The following is a 22,697-nucleotide window of genomic DNA, read 5'->3' on the forward strand; positions in this document are numbered from 1 at the left end:
GACCACCATGGAGATCAGTCTTGGCTTACTCTGAAAGCCACTTTTTTTTTTTATTTCCATCCACATATCTGGTTTCGTGCAAAAGTAGAGGGAGTTAATTACCATTGAGTCCCACAATAATTTTCTTTAAGACATGTAACAGTTTTCAAAGAATTCTGAAAATATTATTCAATTATAAAAAAATATGAATTTCATCTCCTATGGGAACTTTGTGTCCAGTAGAAAAACCAGGATCATGAAGAAAACCAGTTTTATTTTAGGAAGGGAAACACCACTTTTATTTTACGGGGTTTCTAAACATCAGTTGCCAACTTTTCATGGAAGAAAATTGGCAATACCCCTTGAATACATGTGTTGTGTCTTAAGAGTTTTCACTAGTTATCCTTTTGCTCTTTTCCTGTAAGTGGCTTTTTAAACTTTTGAGCTACGAAAGAATGCATAACTGTCTGGACTACCAGGACGCAAATTGGAATTCGAGAGAATGAGGCTGTCTGATTCATATTGGCCATATGATCATTACATTTGTTCTTTGGAAACTGCTTTATTAGGTCTGTATTCTAGAGTATATTTTATTCTGCTCCAGTGGCTCTGAATGAATTCTTTGATGGTGGCTTTTTGTCACATGCATCTTTCATGGTTCAGGGAACCTAACCTGTTGGAATATTCTCCTGTTGAAGAGTTTGCTTTTCTATCTAGTGACATTTATCATTATCTAAGACCAGCTGCCTGACTTCTCTTCAGTGCTCTGTTTATGGGGTTTGAACATCTATAAATGGAAACACTAGCTAACCAGAAACTATCGCCAGGGCTTTCTGATAGTGTCCTGAGCACTCACAACTTGGAATGTCCTGCAATATCTAACATGTAAGCACGTCAAATCATTTTCTAGACAGACTCTGACTCTCTTTTTCTGTTTCTCTCTCTCTCTCCCTCTGTCTCTGTTTCTCTCATTCAGTTTCAACATGGAATTTGAAAAGCATGAAAAAGGAAGCTTATTAAATGAGAAATTAGAGGAGAAACTGACGGTAAGATGTGTGAGATTTAGCATACACAGATTGATAACGCGACTGACATAGTGACAGAGCCACTGTCACAGATTGGAAAAGTTGTACTAACCAACTTGTATTTTGATGTTTTTCTCTGGTCAGCAGCCTGAAAATTAATGAGTTCCTTGGATTTTGATGAACACAGTGTAATAAAATTATTTTAAAAATTTCAATACTAGAATGTGGACAAATTTGATTTTAGTTAAATGATGTGATTTACCTCCAATTTTAAAACTCAAATCCATTTATTTTGAGCCCTTGCTGTATTGCCTCAATACTGGGAGATTATTGCATTTATTGAGCTAACTCTTAGGGAAGTCCAGTTTCTCTGAGATACGAGGAAAATGTGACAAGACGAGTATATAAGTATTATATGCTATTTTAATATTTTATCAAGTAAGTTAATGATCTGGTGTAAGGATAAAGCTTACTCAGCAGAAAGGTTTGATTATTTTGCTATCAAAGTTGTAAAAGTTAAGTTGACCTTGATGCTGAGAAATTACATGTCAATGCTCTGTAGAGGTTACCTGTGTTTGCTCAAACATAAAATACACAATAGACTGGAGTAGTAGAATGTGTTGTTCCTGGTTCACCTGATAGGTATAGGGGGCTAATTATGTTTGGAATGTGCTGTGGCTACAGAGTTAAGGATAGAACAGGCATGGCTAATTTTAACAACAGTACAAGTAGCAAAAAGTAAAACTACATCAACTCTAAGACTATGATTTCTTAAAATTGTGAGACTGCATTGTTCTGGATGTTTGAAATAGGGATTTATGTCCTCTTAATGATATTAAAACCTGTGAGATGAAAAAAGATATCCAGAGGGTTGAAAATTCATGAAGTGTATTAGAATTTCAGTCTTGAAGAAATATATTGAATAAAATGTAACTTTTTCTTAAAGGATTCAGGTCATCCTTTTGAATATAGCTGTGGATCTCTGTTCCAGGTGGTTGTCTAAACATGTATTGGTCAGAGACTTATTTGGCCTTTGACTATCTTGAAAAGCTATGAATTGTTGGAGTCCTAACTAGGGGTCTTGAGTCACAAAGATCTGAGTGACAGTTCTCATTCCACTACTTCAGAATGCAGGAATATAGGATTTTGTTTAAGCTTTCTGGGTTACAGTTAACTCACTTGTAAGATGGGGAGTAGTAATACTAATTTGAAGGATGTCATGAAGATTAAAAACTATAATGTTTGAGGATTCCCTGAGCTGAACCTATTCTTTTCAAACTGTTTTTGGCGTGACTTATAAGATACATACCCAAATTTATTAATATAAAAAGAGAAATCTGAAGTGTATTTCAAAATAAAAGGAAACCTTAGATATGCCCACTTCAAAGTCTTAGTAGTTATAAAACTTTCATGGAACCGGATAGAGAGTAAGTAAACACATGAATAGAGAGTTGCTATGAGTTGTGTGAAATTTGACCCAGAGCTTTCTGGCAATCTTTTACAGGGAGTTTTGCAAATAAATACAGTGAATATGGGACAAGAAAACAGAAGTTAATGTGGTCTCTTATTATGTGGGGTGATTTGATGTAGACTTATTTCCCTCTCTGAAGGGTCAGACATTCTGCATGCTGGACTCTACCTTGAACACAGATGTAAATCTAGAAGTAAGCAAAAACCTCTCCTTAGAGGACGCCACTGTCACAAAATACATGAGCATTACTCTGGAGGAGAGATCTAGGGCTAGCCTCGGATTAAATTCCAGAGGAGTGGAGGGAAGTGTGGGACAGCTCGGAAGTCCTGGGAACATCTAATCTGCACTGAGAAGAAATGATTCTCGGGGGGAAGGGAACACATTAAAGTTCAGTAGTGTGGGCAGTTGTCTCTATGGGCAATCAGAGCTATGTATGTAACCCAGATATCTTTCAGATAAAGGAATTTTGGTGACACTGTTATCAAGAAAAGGTTAACATATTCAGTGTCTCTAAGAGATCTGGAAAATATATAATATATCTCTGGAAGTTTACAGTAGAAATTATTTTGGTTAACCCTTTGACTATTTATGTGAACAAACATCTAAAATAGACATCTAAAAACATCAACTTGTGGAGCCTTGTGTTCCTTGCTAATACCGACGTAATACAGTATGCCTGGCTAGGTTGCTGTATACAGTTAAAAAATGTATTTTTGTAGAGTTCACTAGGTTCTGAAAATTATTAAATTTATTATAGTCAAATTTGCAAAAAAATGGTTTTTAGAAGGAGAAAATATTTTTTCCATGAAAATAAATATGTATACATTATAATATTGCTGTGTTATAATATGTATCTTCTTTAAAATTAAAGGTGTACACATAAAGATTTTTATTATGAACAATGTGATGAACTATATCACACAATTAAGGAATTTATATGATTGGCTTTATTTGAAAAAAACTCCAAGGTGAGATCTACAGCAAAGAAGAAAATCAATAGTCTTCAGATTTTTAGAACTTGTTTATTCTATCCAAAGAAAGAGACAATAATAAATTCAGATTTTTTATGTTTCCTTCAAGATTTTACTTAGATTCACATCAGTTCACACATAGTGTGGTGTACGTTTCAGGGGTAGAATTTAGTGATTGATCAGTTGCATACAGTACCCAGTGCTCATATCCAGTGCCCATCTTAATGCCCATCACCATTTACGCCAGTCCCCCACCCTCTCCCCTCCAGCAACCCTGTTTGCTCCCCATAGTTAAGAGTTTCTTATGGTTTGCCTCCCTCTCTGTTTTCACCTTATTTTATTTTTTGTTCCCTCCCCTTGTGTTCATCTGTTTTCTTAAATTCCACATATGAGTGAAATCATATGGTATTTTTCTTTCTCTGGCTGATTTATTTTGTTTGGCACAATACCCTCTAATTCCATCCATGTTGTTGCAAATGGCAAAATTTCATTCATTTTGATGGCTGAATAATAGTATATATATAGATATAGATCTAGATATAGACATATAGACATAGATATATGCATACACACACACACACACACATACGCGCACACACACACACACACACACACACACACCACATCTTCCTTATCCATTCATCATTTGATGGACGTTTGGGTTCTTTCTGAGTTTTGGCTATTGTGGACATTGCTGCTACGAATACTGGCATGCGTGTGCCCCTTCAGAGCACTATTTTTGTATCCTTAGGATAAATACCTAGTAGTATAGTTGCTGCATCACAGGTTAGTTCTATTTTCAACTTTCTGAGGAACCTCCATATTGTTTTCCAGAGTGGCTGCACCAGCTTGCATTCCCACCAACAGTGTAGGAGGGCTCCCTTTCCTACATCCTCACCAGCATCTGTTTTTTCCTGACTTATTCATTTTAGCCATCATGACTGGTGTGATGTGATATCTCACTGTGGGTTTGATTTGTCTTTCCCTGATGTCGAGAGGTGTTGAGCTTTTCTTCATGTGTCTGCTGGCCATTTATATGTCTTCTCTGTAGAAATGTTCATATCTTCTGCCCATTTCTTAACTGGATTATTTGTTTTTTTGGGTGTTGAGTTTGATAAGTTCTTTATAGACTTTGGATACTAGCCCTTTATCTGATATGTCATTTATAAATCTCTCCTCCCATTCCATAGGCTGCCTTCTAGTTTTGTTGACTGTTTCCTTTGTTGTGCAAAAGCTTTTTGTTTTGATGAAGTCCCAATAGTTCATTTTTGCCTTTGTTTCCCTTGCCTTTGGAGATGTGTCTAGCAAGAAGTTTCTGTATCTGAGCTCAGAGAGGTTGCCGCCTGTGTTCTCCTCTAGGATTTTGATGGTTTTCTGCCTCACATGTAGGCCTTTCAACCATTTTGAGTTTATTCTTGTGTGTGGTATAAAGAACTGGTCCAGTTTCATTCTTTTGCATGTTGCTGTTCAGTTTTCCCAACACCCGTTTGTTGAAGGGACTGTCTTTTTTTCCACTGGGTATTCTTTCCTGCTTTGTTGAAGATTAGTTGACCATAGAGTTGAGGGTCCAAGTCTGGGCTCTCTGTTGATTCCATTGATCTATGTGTCTGTTTTTGTGCCAGTTCCATACTGCCTTGATGATGACAGCTTTGTAATAGAGCTTGAAGTCTGGAACTGTGAAGCCACCAGCTGCTTTTCTTTTTCAGGGTTACTGTGGCTATTCAGTGTCTTTTTCTGTTGCCACACAAATTTTAGAGTTGTTTGTTTTAGCTCTGTGAAAATGATGGTGTTATTTTGATGGAGATTGCATTGACTGTGTAGATTGCTGTGGGAAGCATAGACATTTTAAATTATACTTGTTCTTCAAATCTGTGAGTATGGGATGTTTTTCCTTTTCTTAGAGTCTTCCTCAATTTCTTTCATGAGTGTTCTATAGTTTTCAGAGTACCGATCCTTTTCCTGTTTGGTTAGGTTTATTCTGAGGTATCTTACGGTTTTTGTTAAAATTGTAGATGGGATTGATTCCTTGATTTCTTTTTCTGCTGCTTCATTAGTGGTGTATAGAAACGCAACAGACTTCTGTGCATTGATTTTATAGCCAGCAACTTTGCTGAATTCCGGGATCAGTTCTAGCAACATTTTGATTGAGTCTACTTAGAGTATCATATCATTTGCAAAGTTTGAAAGTTTGACCTCTTCTTTGCCCATTTGGATACCTTAATAGGATTCTTTATTACATATCCAATATAGACTCCACCTTATAGGGATAAGAGAATTGCTACCATTAGCTATTGACACTTTTTTTTGCCCTGAATTTGTTACTCTTTGGAAATTAGGAGTCAAGATTCCTGGGAGCTTGACAATTGTAGGTGGATCAATAGATAATCAGATAAGAAATATGATAACTCTAATCTTTCAATATGTCCTAAGCTTATCAATCCCATCTAAATTTTTCACATCAGTTGATATTATCCCAGTTTTTTAAAAAAGAAAAATAAAACTCAAATAGCATGGACTTAAAGGGACATTTCCAACCTTTGAAAAGCCAACACATTATGCTGTGCTGGATATTTTAGTCCTCCCTGATTCTGCAAAATCAGATTACACTAAAGGTGATTTTTATGGGGATGCAGGGAGGGAGGGAGCTATTTTGTAACAATACAGTTCTGTTTGGTTGGTTCTACAGTAATTGGTGTTGGAGTTGAATGGATCTTTTGTTTTTTCTTGATGAAATTTGAGTAACCATTGTATCATGTGTTCCCCAAAGTACATTCCTTAGAATTCTGATTTTTTAAACTGCTCTGCAAAAAGAGGTTCTGATCTATGCTCATGAATATTCATGAAACGTTGTATAGGATGAACTACACAATCTTACTTCTTTTTGGAGACTCTTACTGTATTTTAACACACTGAAGGCCTTGAGACACTTTGGAGGTTCCTTGTATTTCTTCAACTTCCTACCAATGTAATGTATTTTACTGTATGTATGTAATGACAGTGAATATTTGGGCTACTGTTCTCTGGAATACATTTTAGGAAGTGATGTGTCAGTACATTAGTTGTCTGATTTTATTTATGAGTTTCATTTTCAGAATAATGATACAAAGAACAGTAAATTTAAGCTGAATATCATTTGTTATCTATAAAGTGATGCTATTTCTGGAATAGAGTTGAGAGTAAGTACACCACTATTTAGTATGTTTTAATAAATAAGTAAAATTAAGACAGGATATCCTGACTATTTTCCAAAATCTTTTTAGGTCATTAAATGCATCAACAGAGAATTTCACTTACATTTATCTTCAACTAAAATTTCTTAATGAAAAGGAACAATTCATGTATTAACATAGTAAAAATGGCCATGCACCTCAGGATATTCTGAAATAATAATGTTTTCTTTCTTTAAGATATGATAAGAACAAACATATTTCATGCATAAACCTAATAATTTATATTACATTAATATAATATGTCTCAAGAGATAATTCAGTCTTCCCAAGTAATAAATGTTCAATAAATATCACAAAAATAATGATAGTGAGAAGGGTAAGTCAACCAATTCACTTCATATGAACCTTGGTAGAAGCAAATTAATGCAGTAGTCAATTTGAATGTCATAAATATTGCTTTTTTGAGTAAAAGAAATTTTTGAGATTGATCTGTTATCTCATCTGGCAGATTTTTAATAGGATGTATCTCATATAAGGAGATGAAAACTAAAATTTTAGATAACTAAAATTTTACTTTTTAATGTTTAAAATTTTTTAACTTGTTTTGACCTTGGGGATAAAAGTTTTATCCAATGATTTGCAAATTTACCTATAATCTCAAAATTTTTTTTTTTGGTTTCAAAAAGAAAGAGATCATGCCACTTCTTTTTGCTACAATGAAAGAGAAAATAAATTGAAGAAAAACTGTGGTAAAGATGCAGAAACACAGAAAATTATGCATTTTTAAAAATTCTGTGATAATTCAGTGAAGCACACTTTTTAAATAAGGTTTAATTTAGCTTTTCATATCTTCATTAATACAAATAACCCTAATTATTTTCTGAGAAGAAATTTGTTAGCAAACAAAAAACATAGGACTAACACTTGGCTATAGTTCCCAATGTTATTATCTGATGACAAATCTGACTTCTGTTGGGGACACCTTTGCAGATGCAATCTAGTGTCTGTTAGGTAAAAAAAGTCGAAAGAGCCTTTCAAATCAATGGACATTTTTGAATGTCTGTTTTGAACAAGATAGGGTCCTATGGACTGTAGTAGAAGTTCACATGAGAGAGAAAGTCTTGATCACCAAGAAGATTATTAGATTTTATTATTTTTTAGTAGGTTATGAAATAATCATGATAAATTTAGTAGCTGGGAAATATTCTAAGTGTAGAAAACATAAACATCCCCAATTCTTTTTTCTCACATAGAAGTGAGAAAGCAAGTCTGTAATTATTCATTAGAACATCTTAACAGTGGGACAGCTGTAAGGTATTCTATATTGTAATATATTTTATTCTGTTATAATATCGACTGTTGGAGGTCACTGAAAGTACATGGCCACTGGCTGACCCACAATGAGCTGGACCTGGTAGTTGGAAGTTGCTCCCTGCCTTGCCACCCCCTTCCTTGGATTATACATTCTGCCTAATTTTCCCATGGGAGCTGTTTTCGAGGAAGTAGCCTTGAGAGAGTAAGGTGTTTTTGATACCATTTGGATGGTATAGTGTCTGAACGCAGTTAAGTTCTCTATACAGACTTTTAAGATTCTGGCGATTGGGCGTGGAGATCTACTCATCTTGTGACACTTAAGACAAGCTCATCAGTAAGTTCCTGGCTTGGTAGGCCTGTTATCTACCAGTCTGGAGCAGTCTGCCTATTTGATCTCTCCTGCCCCTCCATGTGTGGGGACCAATTTCGAATTTCACCTGGGAAGCTCCCAAGGTTTTGAATGAACAACTACATAACCTATTTTTCTAGTGTCTAACTAGAGTCATTGGTAATATGTACTAAGGAGCTGCTGACATGCTTGAAAGAAAAGTTTAGACTGCTAATGTTTCTGATGGGTCATCTAGAGATAATTTTTAGCATGGCTTGAATGTTGATTCTGCTCCATACATAATTCCTCTCAAGACAACGTTGTATAATAAAATAGGTGATAAACTGAGGTTCATAAATCTCTGGTGGTCAGGTGCTAGATATATGTGTCTTTATCATAATTGATTGCCCTGGATCCTTCTCTACTAAGTTTGATGATAACCACAAGGGAGGAAAGATGAAAACAAACAAATGAACAATGACATTTCCTTTTCTTTGGCATTTGATTATTTATTTTAGAAAACTCCTTCCATTTCTCTGCCATTTCTAAGACTGGGTCAATGACTCTTGCTATGTTATGGATTTTAGGTTGGCCTTTGGTGTTCATTTTGATGGTAGAGGATGTGAATTTGTCCCCAAACCTTAATTCCTCTGTGATGCTGGCTCATGTTTGTATTTATGTGTGACACCGTCATGGAGAATGGTAGGCATTTGGGCATCTTTAAGGTGGCTGCTGGTCTTAACATGTTTGTGGTGCCTACAGTGCCTTCCGTGTTTCTATTTGGCATATCTCCCAGGATGGCCTATTCCTTACCAGTAAATTTTGAATTTATTAATTCTTTTCTCCAGGGAGGACTAGAGTTCTGTAATAAGTTGACATACAAAATACTCTGTGGAAATAATTATTTAAAAAAAAAAAACCCAGATGGGCAATAATAAGCCAGATTTTATGGTAAGTGCCTCAATAAGGATCCCTCAAATTCAAAATTAGGACTCTGTGAATTTCTGAAATTTTAGTAAGATTGATTTATTCGCATTTCTTAGAGAGAGAAGAACTCTCTGAGGAGTCAGTAAAGGGGTTGTAGGATTGATCAGTCAGCACCAGTATTTCAGATTTTGCTGGTTAAGGTAATGTTCTCCAAAGAGCTGACACATCCCTCCAGCATTGGTATGAAGATTCTGGTTTTACTGCAGATGAAGTATAGTTGCAAAGTCTAACCATGAAATGGAATCATTTGGCAGATCAAAGTGAAAAACTAAATAATTACTCCTAAGTCTTTTTTGCATAAGAAATAATTCCACCCTAACTTCTCTCTAGCCTCTTTTTCATAGAGAGCCAGTAACACAATTCTTAAATAACCAAAGAATCTGTAGCTTGAAAAAAAAAAAAAAAAAGAGAGGAGACAAGATGCCATAGACCATTGGGATTGATAGGAAATTACTAAGCAATGGGAACTGAAGTCTTAATGGACATAATGGCAGAATGAAGTAAGACCACAAAAATGATGAGTTAGGGTAGGTGAGTACATGCAGGAGTTCTGAGTACTATCTTAACATCTATGAAAGCCGAAACAAAGAACCTGTGCCTTTGGGGTGTGTGTGTGTGTGTGTGTGTGTGTACCTCTGATTCCAAAGAGGTCTTCCATCTCTTTGTAAGTGCCATTTTGTGTGGTAAAAAGCATGTTATATCTGAGTCTAGGAGACCATTTTTGGTGTTAAAGTCGTGTTTATGTGACCTTAGACAAATCACATAACCTTAGGTCTCCTTCCTTACAGACTGAGAGGTTGGGTTGGATTTGTAAAGATTGCTGTGGATCTCTAGCATTTTATAAGTCTATGAAAGTGTCCTTGAGCGGTGTGGTCATTAAATCCTTTCCATACCAAACAATGCCTATTTATACAAACATTAGAAACCTTGAAATAGATTATTATATTTTTATGTCATCACTGGCCAAGTGTAAAGTCAAAGTCCTTGTTACTAGATTCTTAGATTTTTTGCAGTACAAAGTTTCACAGTTCAGTACTCATAAATTGAATTACACATATTCTTTATGTTTTCACTGAGAAGCAGCAAAGATTTGAGAATGGGATCACGGGAGAACACTATGGAATAGATAAAGAAAATAGTGTGTAAGTGCCTTAATATTAACGTCAAAATATAGTAAAAATAAGGTATTCTATTTTCTCATAGTACTACATAAAATAAAGTTGCTGCTGTGTTTTCATCAGGAACAAAAATTTAGAACACATATGTCTGCATTTTAAATGTTATTTCTAAGATGGTTTCATAAGCTGTTACTCATTCCGCTTTGTAGTTCTTACCACTCCCGGCAACGTGCCTGACACAGATATCTTGGTCCCTGTGCAATTCTAATTTTAGTCCCTTTGCACTGCTGAAGGTGGAGGAAAAAGTGGACTGCACCCGAATGGCAAAAATCCAGCCACCATTTCCATTTTTCTTTTACCTTTAAGAAAAATGAGGACTGTGTCTGTTAGCACCCAGGGACGGGAGGGGAGAGTAAAGTGAAACTGATAAGGATCCAGATTTCTACTTTATGGTTCAAATGAAGTTCTTGAAGCCATCCAGTCCTTTGAAAACCACTGCTAATTAAAGCAGTATCTGCTGATAATGTAAGTCTGAGATGCACTGTTTGAATGGATCTTTTGATGCAGCTCTGTGTGTTGGTGAATGGCAGAAAGGAGACGGATCGCAGGCTTTAAGCGAACGGTGCTTTCACACTGACATTTATAACACACTGTACGTGCGGCGAAATATTTTCTGGGTTCTCATTGTGGGAAGTACAATTACTTACATATCTACTTGTTCTGCCCAACTCTGGTTCCCCTCAGGTAATGACAAATAAACTGTTGTATTAGTGATGTAATTACATTACCGAGGCATGGGCTTTATTTTGCTACATGATCTTCATAAAAATAAGGAGGTGATTTTTTAAAATGGTGAGAGGATGTCTGTGGTTTAATTGCCAGTTTTCTCCTTTATCTATGTCCTAAAAATTTCTCCAGGGTACGTTCATCAATTTTCTTCTCAGTTAATGGGCATTTCCTTGCATACGTGGCTTCTGGAGAAGACGTCACCCCCAGTTTGTTCTTTAAAATAGGCCTCCTGCCCTTGTGGGTGTCAGAATGTAGCAATTCAGAGACCACCTCATGCTTTTAAATACTAACTCTGTGACATTTGTCTCAGGAGCAGATGAGAGAGCCCATAAGATTGCATTCCTAAACCTGTAATAATTTCTCTGGGATATCATGTCATAGTGGGAGACTGAAGGAAGAAAATGTCAGCATGAATTAATAAGCTTATCACAGAGAGTGGGGAGTTCTTTTAGAATGTGTGAAGGAAACATGGGGAATGAAATATTTTTGTTCCTATTTTTTTTTCCAGTCAAGCTCAGCTTACAATCTGGAGATTCCTACATGTTTTGTTGTTTTATCTGCTTCTGCTCATCCATCCATCCGTCCATCCATCCATCTGTCCATCCATTCGTCCGTCCATCCAGGCAGGGAGTCCTCTCCTTACAGCTTCTGACCTTCTGGCTGCCTGGATCCCTTTGCATGTGGTATGGAAGGAGATGAAGGAGCTAGTCATAGAGATTTGCAATGAATTCTCTTCTTTGAAACCCTATTACAGTCATAACCCCTGTGGAATTTGCCTGCCTCGAGTCTGGTGCACCCTCCAGGGTTTGCCAAGATACTTATTAGTGTTCCTTCCTGACTACAGTTCTGCCTCATAGCATAGCCAAACACCTTCATCTCCTTTTCATCTTCCAGAAATTTACAGTGTGCTTTTTCATGCTGATTGCTGTCTCCTTCCGAATCTCTAATTGTTGGGGGTTTATTCTTTTACATTCCTTTATTCTCTTATTAATGGGGTCAAGAAAAGGATTTGAGAGAAACTTAATGTATTCCATCAGCCATCTTGATTTATTCTTAAATTTTATCCTAAATGCTTTGTGCTTTCAGTAGGTGGTGTGTCATGGATAGTCTTTCTTTCTTCTTCAGTGAGGGAAAAATGAATTTGTGTGGAACTATTGCATAGGCTATGTTAAATGGCATGCCAGATAATATTCTGAGTCTATAACTCAGAAAATATTTTAATGCCATTTTTAAAAGCTTGAATGTGGAAGATTAAGAAATTTATAGTTTTTACCCTTCTTATTTGTGCCAGAGTGATTTTGGTAGTTAAGTACAAGGAGTCTGGGTTCAGGGTTCAGAACTGGGCGCTTGTGTGCTCAACCTCTATGAGCTACAGTTTCCTCATCTGTTAAATGGGATATGACTTAACCTCCTGGGGCTTTAATAGGGATGGAGAATGAAGATATATTTGAAAAGTGCCATTCATAGTAAGTACTCACAAACCAGTAGTCATTAGAGATTTGAGAATCACAGTGGTGTACAAGTTACTTCTCGTGTCTGAGGAATCCTTAGGCTGTGACTGCAGTTTGGTTCCTTCAGTCAGACCATGGGTGATTTCACTCTGATTGTTAGGCCGGTGGCCATGCTTATTTTTTCACTAGGAAGGGTGCCATCATCCAACCTTTAAGTATCTTTTTTTTTTAAGATTTTATTTATTTATTTAAGAGAAAGAGAGCAAGTACACAGGAGTGGGGTGGGGAGGGACAGAGGGAGAGGCAGAAGCAGACTGTGCACTGAGCAGGGAACCCCATGTGGGACTTGATTCCAGGAACCTGAGATCATGGCTCGAGCTGAAGGCAGACACTTACCTGACTGAGCCACCCAGGTGCCCCTAACCTTTAAGTTTTAATTTTGTGTCAGTTCTGTGAAGACTGACAAAAATTCAAAAGCAAGAGGTTTTAAAACATAAAGCCTATTCTGAAAGACATTATGGCCCAGTCTCTGTGGCGAATAATTATGTTATATGAATGCAAGTACTATATACATATGGGATAAATGGATACATTGTGAGGTGTGAATAAATAGGGCCATACCTATTATGTAGCTCTTAAAGTTAATAAAAATTATACCAGTAACTGGTAGGCTAACCAAGGCAGGATATTTGTAGGAGGCAAAGAACACAGGTAAATAGAAGTAGAGTTAAGGAAGACATTGTTGTGCTTGTGTGTGTGTGTAAAATGTTCAAAAGAAGAACATAAATATGGTTGACAACAGTCTGATTCAAAAAAGTTTTAAATCTGGAAACTATTTTGTTCAGGATATCATAATTTATATCTCTTACCTTCATCTGGCATTTTTTCTTTCCTGCACAGAAGATATTTTCCCAGGAAAGCAATACTTCCAACAGTTCATTAATATTTTTTACTTAAGAATTTTTCTATAAAACAGTTTCATGCACTACAAGTAGTGCTGTAAATTGGTACTGCTTTTTTGGAGCATAATTCTAATGTGTTAAGTGTTTACATACACACTGGCCAGACAATTTTTCTCTAGAAATCTGTTTAAAGTGAAGAAATAAATATTTAGTTATAATGATGTTTATTACAACAGTATTTACAGAAGTAAACATAATGGAATTAAATGCTAATCTCTTACAAAATGCAAGGAAATTTAAGGATAGTAGGATAGTGCAATATGTATCACCTTTTTTTCCTGTAAAGATATAGATATTATGAACTATTCTGTTGTGGACCCTACAGTTCCCAGACCACTAAGATGCAATCAGTGTGTATGTTTGTGTAGCTTTTCTCTTTGAGCTCAACCATATAATCTTAATCATCCCAATAAAGGCAACAGTGGCAGGGGTTGAATTATATTTTTCAGTTTTACTGAAATTTCAAATAGCTCAGTGATGTTTTTCAAAACAAGCTCACATGTTTATGACTCTGCTGTCCTGATGAGATTGTATCAGGGAAGAAGTCAAGGACAGTCGTCTTCGTGTGAGAGCAGACTTACAGAAACCCTGAGTGCTTTCATCTATTTGCCTTAACAGCATCGCCCCCAAGAGACTGCAAACACCTCTAGGCCAGCAGCTCTATTTTCCTAGTACCCAGGGCTGTGTCTGGGCCATGGCAGCTGGCACTCCTGGATGGGCTGCTGAGGTATGATGTTGGCATGTCTGTGTGTGCGTGCAGCATGCCCTTCATCTGACGTGATAAGTGACAGGGATGCCAAACTGATCAATCAAGTCAGTCACTTCTGTTGGACTCGTAACTCAACCTCATCAGTGTTGCCTGGGAGTAGGAAGGGGAAGCATTCTGTGAAATCTCTGTGCAGTGCGAAGAACACTAAATACCAGCGTGTTTGGTGTTGGCAGTTGGGCAGAGGCACCAGCACCCTCCACTCAGTACCCTGGAACTTCATGTGGCCACAGGCAGGAAGCCTTGACCTTGGTGGCAGAATTGCAGATTTGGACACTGGCCATAGCATGGCTGCAGGGTGATGGCCAGAATGTGAGAGGAGGAAAATGTCAGAATCTGTATGTTAACCAAAGCTCCAGTTCATGGAGCAATTACAGAGATTGGGGAACTTTCTCTGTGGGAAGAAGTGCAGCCAGATACTGTTTTTGTTTTTTGTTTTTTAAAGATCGTATTTATTTATTTGAGAGAGAATGAGAGAGCATGAGTGGGGGGTGGGGAGCAGCAGAGGCAGAGGGAGAAGCAGACTCCCCACTGAGCAAGGAGCCCTGTGCAGGACTCTATCCCAAGGACCCTGGGATCATGACCTGAGCCAAAGGCAGACACTTAACTGATTGAACCACCCAGGTATCCCAAGATACTATTTTTAATACTGTTTTTAATGATTAGCTTGACCTCATTTTAGCTCTAAGAACTGGTTATACTTACAATTCCCTTGTGAACATTAACTACTACCAAAAAAATGGTGTATAATATTAGGTATTCTCAGATATCTGGAAATTCTTTATCACTGACAGTTAGGAGTAACAAGATATACTTAGGAAATTAATAAAATCTGCATTATCCTTTGGGGATTTTCATGTTTATTTCTAACGAGTTTATGTTTTGCTTAGACTCTTTTTTCTTATCCCACCAAATTCCGGTGCTGAGAGGTAGATTTTCCTCAATCATATTCTGCAACAGCAGCTGCAGAGTGTGGATGAGAGTGGAGTATTTCTAGATCTGAAATTTTTGAGCATTTGGTTTTGGTTGGTTTTTATAATAGTTGAGAGGTAAAGGGAATTATGTTTTGGTTCCCCATGTATTTAAATTCCCCAGGTACAATTTTAGGTTGATACTTAACAAAAATTGTAAGAAAGAATCAGCTTATTGTCATTCTAAAGGCACCAAGCAAGCTGACATTTTTTCTGATTACTCTGTTTTTTGTTGACATTTTACCATTAATAATGAGACAGCTATTGCTGTTTTAATCCAGTAGTCTAAATATTTAAAGACGTTATTCTTACAAAGTATGTTTAATTGAATTTTTAATGTAATACCAAGCTTGAAAACCAAATATCTTTTGAATAATAGTTTAAGATAAACTGAATAATTCTGCCTATGTGATGATTTTGATAATAGCTGGAGCATGTTTTACATTCCAAGAAGTAGACTAAGCACTTACCTTGCTATCATCACTGCAATTCCACAGGGTAAATGATATTATTTCCATTTAATCGTTGAAATAGCTAAGTCATAAGTCAGTTGCCTAGGACACAGAGCAAGCCAGTGGAAGACTTTGACCTCCGGACAAGTTGGGTCCAGAAACTGCTCTTCCAACCACACCTGTACCTGTCTCATTGACAGATCCAAAACCTCAGCTCTAGCCCTATGGTGATTTCCTGTTTTCCTTCGAGCAAACACATAGTTGGTGTTTATGCCAACACACAATGATAAAATAACCCAAACTGGTATTTACATCATGGAAACTTTATTATTCTTTGTTGAAAGATTAGACTAATGTTTAGTCAGTGTGGAAAGGAGTAAAATGTTACTACAACAGACTGTACATGTGTAACAGTACTTCAGCACTCTTCTCCTGAATTCACTTAACATCTATTAAAACAATTTTCTTTTAAATACGGCAATACTTTTGATAACATTGAATTTTCACTAGAAATATAGTTAGATAGATGATCACTTTTACATAATATCAAAAGTAGTCTTTCAGCATCTTGATTATTATTTCAGGATCTAACTTCTCAGTCAACTATACTGTTGAGTCTGAGATGCTAAAATTCTGATTCCAATTGCAATGAATGTGGGATGTTTCCCCACATGACCAAGCAATTCTTAGATACCAGATATTTATCCTACAATCTAACTGAATTCTCTGTGTGTGTGTGTGTGTGTGTGTATTTCTTCAAATTTTTGTTTATATTCTAGTTAGTAAACATACAGTGCAATATTGGTTTTAGGAGTAGAATTCAGTGGTTCATCACTTACCTATAATACGCAGTCCTCATCATAACAAGTACCCTGCATAAGGCATCATCCGTCTAGCCCATCCCACCTACCCATCTCTGTCAATCCTCAGTTTGTTCTCTATCATTAAGAATCTCTTATGGTTTGTCCCCCTGACTTTTTTCCCTCTTCCCATAAGTTCATCTGTTTTGTTTCTTGAATTCCATATATGAGTGAAATTATTTGGTATTAATCTTTCTCTGACTGACTTACTTCACTTAGCATAATACACTGTAGCTCCATCCATGTCATTGCAAATGGCAAGATTTCATTCTTTTTGATGACTGAGTAGTATTCCATTATATATATATATATATATATGTATATATATATATATATATATCTCACACCCTCTTTATCCATTCATAGGTTGATGGACTCTTGGGCTCTTTCTGTAGTTTGGTTATTGTTGATTATGCTGCTATAAACATTGGGGTGCACGTACACCTTCCAATCTGTATTTGTGTTTCCTTTGGGTAAACACCTACTAGTACAATTGCTCTATCATAGGGTAGTTCTATTTTTAACTGTTTGAGGAATTCAATACTGTTTTCCAGAGTGGTTCACCAGTTTGCATTCCCACCAACAGTGTAAGAGGGTTCCCTTTCTCTGCATCCTTGCCAACACTTGTTGTTTCTTGTGTAGCTAATTTTAGCCATTCTGACAGGTGTGAGGTAGTATATCATCATAGTTTTGTTCTGTATTCTCTGATGAGGAATGATGTTGAGTATCTTTTCATGTGTCCATTGGCTGTCTGGATGTCTTCTTTGGAAAAAACGTCTGTTCATGTCTTCTGCTCATTTCTTAACTGGACTATTTTTTTTTTAGGTGTTGAGTTTGACCAGTTCTTTATGGATTTTGGATACTAGTATCTCCCATTCCATATGTTGCCTTTTAGTTTAGTTTAGTTCTTTATGGATTTTGGATACTAGTATCTCCCATTCCATAGGTTGCCTTTTAGTTTTGTTGATTGTTTCCTTCACTCTGTAGAAGGTTTTTATCTTGATGAAGTCCCAATTATTCATTTTTGCTTTTGTTTCCCTTGCCTCCAGTGATGTGTCTAGTAAGATATTCCTGTGGTGGATGTCAAAGAGGTTGATGCCTGTGTTTTTCTCTCGGATTTTGATGGTTTCCTGTCTCACTTTTAGGCTTTTCATCCATTTTGAATTTATTTTTGTGTATGGTGTAAGAAAGTGTTCAAGTTTCATTCTTCTGCACATGGATGTCCAGTTTTCCCAATATCATTTGCTGAAGAGAATGTATTTTTTCTGCTTTGGTGTGGATTAGTTGACCATACAGTTGAGGGTCAATTTCTGGATTTTCTAGTCTGTTCCAATGATCTATGTGTCTTTTTTTGTGCCAGTACCATACTATCTTGAAGCTTTGTAATAGTTTGAAGTCTGGAATCCCTATGCCTCCCATTTTGCTTTGGTTTTTCAGAGTCATTTTGATTATTTGGGGTATTTTGGCTCAATGTGAATTTTACAATTATTTGTTCTAGCTATGTGAAAAGTACTGGTGGTATTTTGATAGGGGTTGCATTGAATGTGTATAATGGTTTGGCACTATAGACATTTTAACAAGGTTTATTCTTTGAATCCAAGAGCATGGGATGTTTTTCCTTTTCTTTGTGTGCTCTTCAATTTCTTTCTTAAGTGTTCTATAGTTTTCAGGGTATAGATCTTTTACTTCCTTGGTTAGGTTTATTCCTAGATATTTTTTGGTTTTTGATGAAATTGTTATCGGGATCAATTCCTTGATTTCTTTTTCTGTGGCTTCATTACATGTCTATAGAAATGTAACAGATTTCTGCACATTGATTATCTATCCTGCAACTTTGCTGAATTCATGTATTAGTTCTAGCAATTTTTGGTAGCATCCTCCAGGTTTTCTACGTAGAATATCATGTTGTTTGCAAATAGTGGAAGTTTGACCTCTTCCTTGTTGATTTGGTTGTCTTTCAACAAAGCTAAGAGCTGGTTCTTTGAAAGAATTAATAAAATAGATAACCCTCTAGCCAGATTATAAAAAAGAAGAAAGGACCCAAATAAATAAAATCATAAATGAAAGAGGAGAGATCACAACCAATACCACAGAAAAGTAAATAATTATAATAGAATATTATGAAAAATTATATGCCAACAACCTGGGCAATCTGGAAGAAATGGACAAATTCCTTGAAACATACAAACTACTGAAGCTGAAACAGGAAGAAATAGAAAACTTGAACAGATCGATAACCAGCAAAGAAATTGAGTGATTAATCGAAATCTCCCAACAAACAAAAAGTCCAGGGTCAGATGGCTTCCCAGATGAATTTAACAAGGATTTAAAGAAGAATTCATAACTTTTCTTCTCAAATTGTTCCACAAAAATAGAAATGGATGGAAAACTTCCAAACTCCTTTTACAAGGCTAGTCTTACTTTAATTTGAAAACCAGACAAAGACCCCACTAAAAAGAAGAATTGCAGGCCAGTATCCCTGATGAACACATCTGGTTGTAAAAATTCTCAACAAGATAACCAGCAAAATGAATCGAACAGTGCATTAAAAGAATGATTCACCATGATGAAGTGGGATTTATTTCCGGGCTGCAGGGCTGGCTCGAAAGTCACAAATCAATCAGCATGATACACCACATTAATGAAAGGATAAGAACCATATGAGCCTCTCGATAGATGTAGAAAAAAACACTGGACAAAATACAGCATTCATTCTTGACAAAAACCTTCAGCAAAGTAGGTATAGATGGAATGTACCTCACCGTCATAAAAACCATGTACGAAAGACCTATAGCTAATATCATCCTCACTGGGGAAAAAACTGAGAGCTTTTCCTCCATCATCAGGAACAAGACTGGCATGTCCACTCTCACTATTACTATTTAATAATTTCTATTATTAGATATTTAGTTGGATTTCTTTTGTTTTTGTTTTTTAGTTTAAGTTTTAGACTCAGCGACAAGACAACAAAAAGTATAGAGAGCAAAATGGAATCCCTAATGTCAAGCAGGAGCCTGTGTCAAACAGCAATGCAAATAGTTAAAAGTATGCATCTCTGGGACCAGCATCAGCTGATACCCCAGAATTGATAGCAGGCAGAAATAGTGGAGGTCTGTAGGGGCCCAAGACTGATTCGATCCCTTTCAAAGGGGAAGACTTCGGCAGCAAACTGTCAGACTCTTCAGACATGGCCTCCTCTCTCTCTGACCATTTTAAAAAGGCAACTGTCACCAAAGGCTCTGCCCAGTTGATCTCTGAACTGAACTGAGATCCTTCACAGCTTGAACATAATAAGCAGTAAGTGCCAAGAGCTGACCCAGACTGGACAGAGGCCTTATTTCAACTGTGTGCCCACAGACTGACTTGAGTTTGGTTCATTAACTTCCTACACCCTTCTGTTATTTTGTTATTTTGTTGTGTGGTTTGTTTTCTGTCCTGCCCTGAGTGTTGTATAAGAAGCCAAGTGTAATCACACGGTGAAATGTCGTTGAGTTTGGAACCCTAACCTGCTTTATAATTGTGATTAATTTTGCTTTATGATTGAATAAAGCTGACATTGTGAATGCTACTGTGGGCACAACTCGTGTTTGTGCCTTCATAGCATGTTCATAACAAAAAGAAATCCAACTAAATTCTGACACTATCTACAGAGACAGCATCGGATTTCTAAGGTTAAGTGCTCAATCGTACATGAATGCCCTCTACTTCAGATGTTAATTGCAAACTCAAGTTGTTACCATTTTGACCAACTGGCTAAAAATCAGAGGTTTCTACAACCCCCTCCTTGGGTTCACTTAATTTGCTAGAGTGGGTTAGAGAACCCAAGAACCCCATTTACTAACTAGAAAAAGTTAACATGCATTTTATATGTTACATGTATTATATACTGTATTTTTACAATGAAGTAAGCTAGAGAAAAGAGCAGTTCAAACTGTGAGAAGTTCAAACACCTCTTGTTCAAAGGTTAACAGTAATTTATGAAATTTACTGTTAAGTAAATGGAATTTTGCAGTCTAACCTCCTGAGGTTCCCCCCCCCTTTAGTCAGCATAACTTCCTTGAGTTTCCTTCAAGTTGCATATCCACAATTTGTTCTTTTGTTGCTTAGTAGTATTTCATGGTATGAATATACCACATTTTGTTTAACCATTCACATAGTAAGGGACATTTGGGTGATTTCCAGTTTTTGGCTATTGTAGGTAAAGTTGCTGTGAACATTTGTGTACACATTTCTGATGAAAATAGGTATTAATTTCTCTGGGATAAGTCCCTCAGATGCAATTCCTGGGTCATATGGAAAGTCAATTTTTTTGTTTTAAAAGGAACTGCCAAACTATTTTCCAAAGTAGCTATGTCATTTTACCTTCTCATCAGTAATGTATGATAGTTCCATTTTCACCACATCTTTGCCAGCATTTGGTGTTGTCATTATTTTTTATTTTATTTCTTCTAAATGCATATAGTGGTACCCCACTGTGTTCTTATTTTGCATTTTCTTGATATCTAGTATGTGCTTATTGGCCATATGTATCTCTTTTCTGGTGAAGTGTCTGTTCAGATATTTTTTACTCATGTTATTATTTTTTTAATTTTTTATTTTTTATAAACATATATTTTTATCCCCAGGGGTACAGGTCTGTGTATCACCAGGTTTTTACTTATGTTTTAATTAGGTTGTTTGTGTTCTTATTGCTTTTTTATACAGTGTAGATACATGTCCTTTTTTGGCTATGTGGCTTACAGATATTTTCTGACAGTTTGTAGCTTTTCTCCTCCTTCTCCTCCTATTTCTTCTTCCTCTTCCCTTTCTTCTTCTTCCTTTTCCTAACATCATAATTCTTGTCCTGAGGTTAGGGAACATTAAATGCTGCTCTTATCTTTGGTCTCTCATTGTCATTCTTGGAGGGGAGCAGCACGGTACAGCGGAATATAATGAAGATAGCTTGGTCTTCAGCTTAAGCACAGCTGAGACAAGATACTTACCTCCTTGGGTCTCAATATCCTCTTTTATTCCCTGTAAAAAAAGAAAATATTAAACCAGATAATCTGGGGATTCTTACAGTTTTAATTTATGTAATCCTATAATCTCCTAGAAGGTAGGACATAGATTTTTGAAAGTTCTGGCAGGAGGCATCATGCCTACATTTCATGCTTCACTGATGGAGAAAGGCAAATCTGGAACACTTCTAGAATTTTTATCATGGGGAATTACCCTTGTATAAATTTACTTAATTATTGGAGTTGTACCTTTAAAAGCATAGATTTGTATATACTAAGACAACCATTTTATGGGGACCCCAAAAATGAAGTTTATTAAAATGGACAATATAGATAAGTATTGAGCAAATATAAAATCATTTTAAAAAGAACAGTTTGTTGATTTAAAAAATGCCAGTATCTCTCAAAATATATCACTTGGTTTAGCCCAGTGTACTTAGGGACAAAGGAATTACATAGTGGTGGAAAACAATAACTTGAAAATGATGCTGTGCCCAATTCCTGGCTCCCACCACTCGCCAGCTATGTAATCTTCGCAAGTGGACTCACTTCTCTAAATATCAGAATTTTTTTACTATAAAATGAAGACAACAACAGTGCCCGTATCAAAGAGTTACTGTGAGAAATAACATGTAATAATTTTGACCATTTATTTCCTTATAATTCCAGCCAGTCACCAAACTTTTAATTGGAAAATTGTTAGCCTAATTCACTTGGATTTGTAGAGCTATTACAAATAAACCCAAATGTACTGACGTAACACACTAAGAATTATTTTCTTCTCCTGCAACAGCTCTGAAAGGTTCTAGGCCAGCCCTGGATGGAGGCAAGAGGGAAGAAGGGGCTCACAATGTTTTGCTCAGTAACTGTAGAGTAGAAATCTGTATTTTGTCACTGGAGTGTAAGGAGTTGGGGGCGAACACACAGACATTCTTGAGAACTTTTGGGCAATACTAAGACTTAAACAAAACAATGTTCTTTCAACAGAGTAGAAAACTGCCTCCCAAGGGGTTGGGAAGGGAGGAGAGCAGAAGTAGGAAAAGGTTGGTAAAGAGTTCAAACTTTCAGTTATAGAATGAGTAAGTT

General features: G+C 36.4%; 1 protein-coding gene across 3 annotated transcripts in view; it reads left to right on the forward strand.

Moving 5' to 3' along the window:
- The first annotated feature begins 836 nt into the window (after window positions 1–836).
- LOC101687967 (muscular LMNA interacting protein) overlaps window positions 837–22,697 on the forward strand; it is a 251,035-nt gene continuing 229,174 nt past the window's right edge. For all 3 annotated transcript variants that reach the window (XM_004771848.3, XM_004771849.3, XM_004771850.3), the window contains exon 1: window positions 837–1,025. In XM_004771848.3, coding sequence (XP_004771905.1) covers window positions 963–1,025 — 63 coding nt within the window. In that variant the 5' untranslated portion in view covers window positions 837–962. The remainder of the gene's footprint in view (window positions 1,026–22,697) is intronic.

Source organism: Mustela putorius, unplaced genomic scaffold, assembly GCF_011764305.1.
Source record: "Mustela putorius furo isolate JIRA1106 unplaced genomic scaffold, ASM1176430v1.1 tig00003983_pilon_pilon_pilon, whole genome shotgun sequence".
NCBI lineage: Eukaryota > Metazoa > Chordata > Mammalia > Carnivora > Mustelidae > Mustela > Mustela putorius.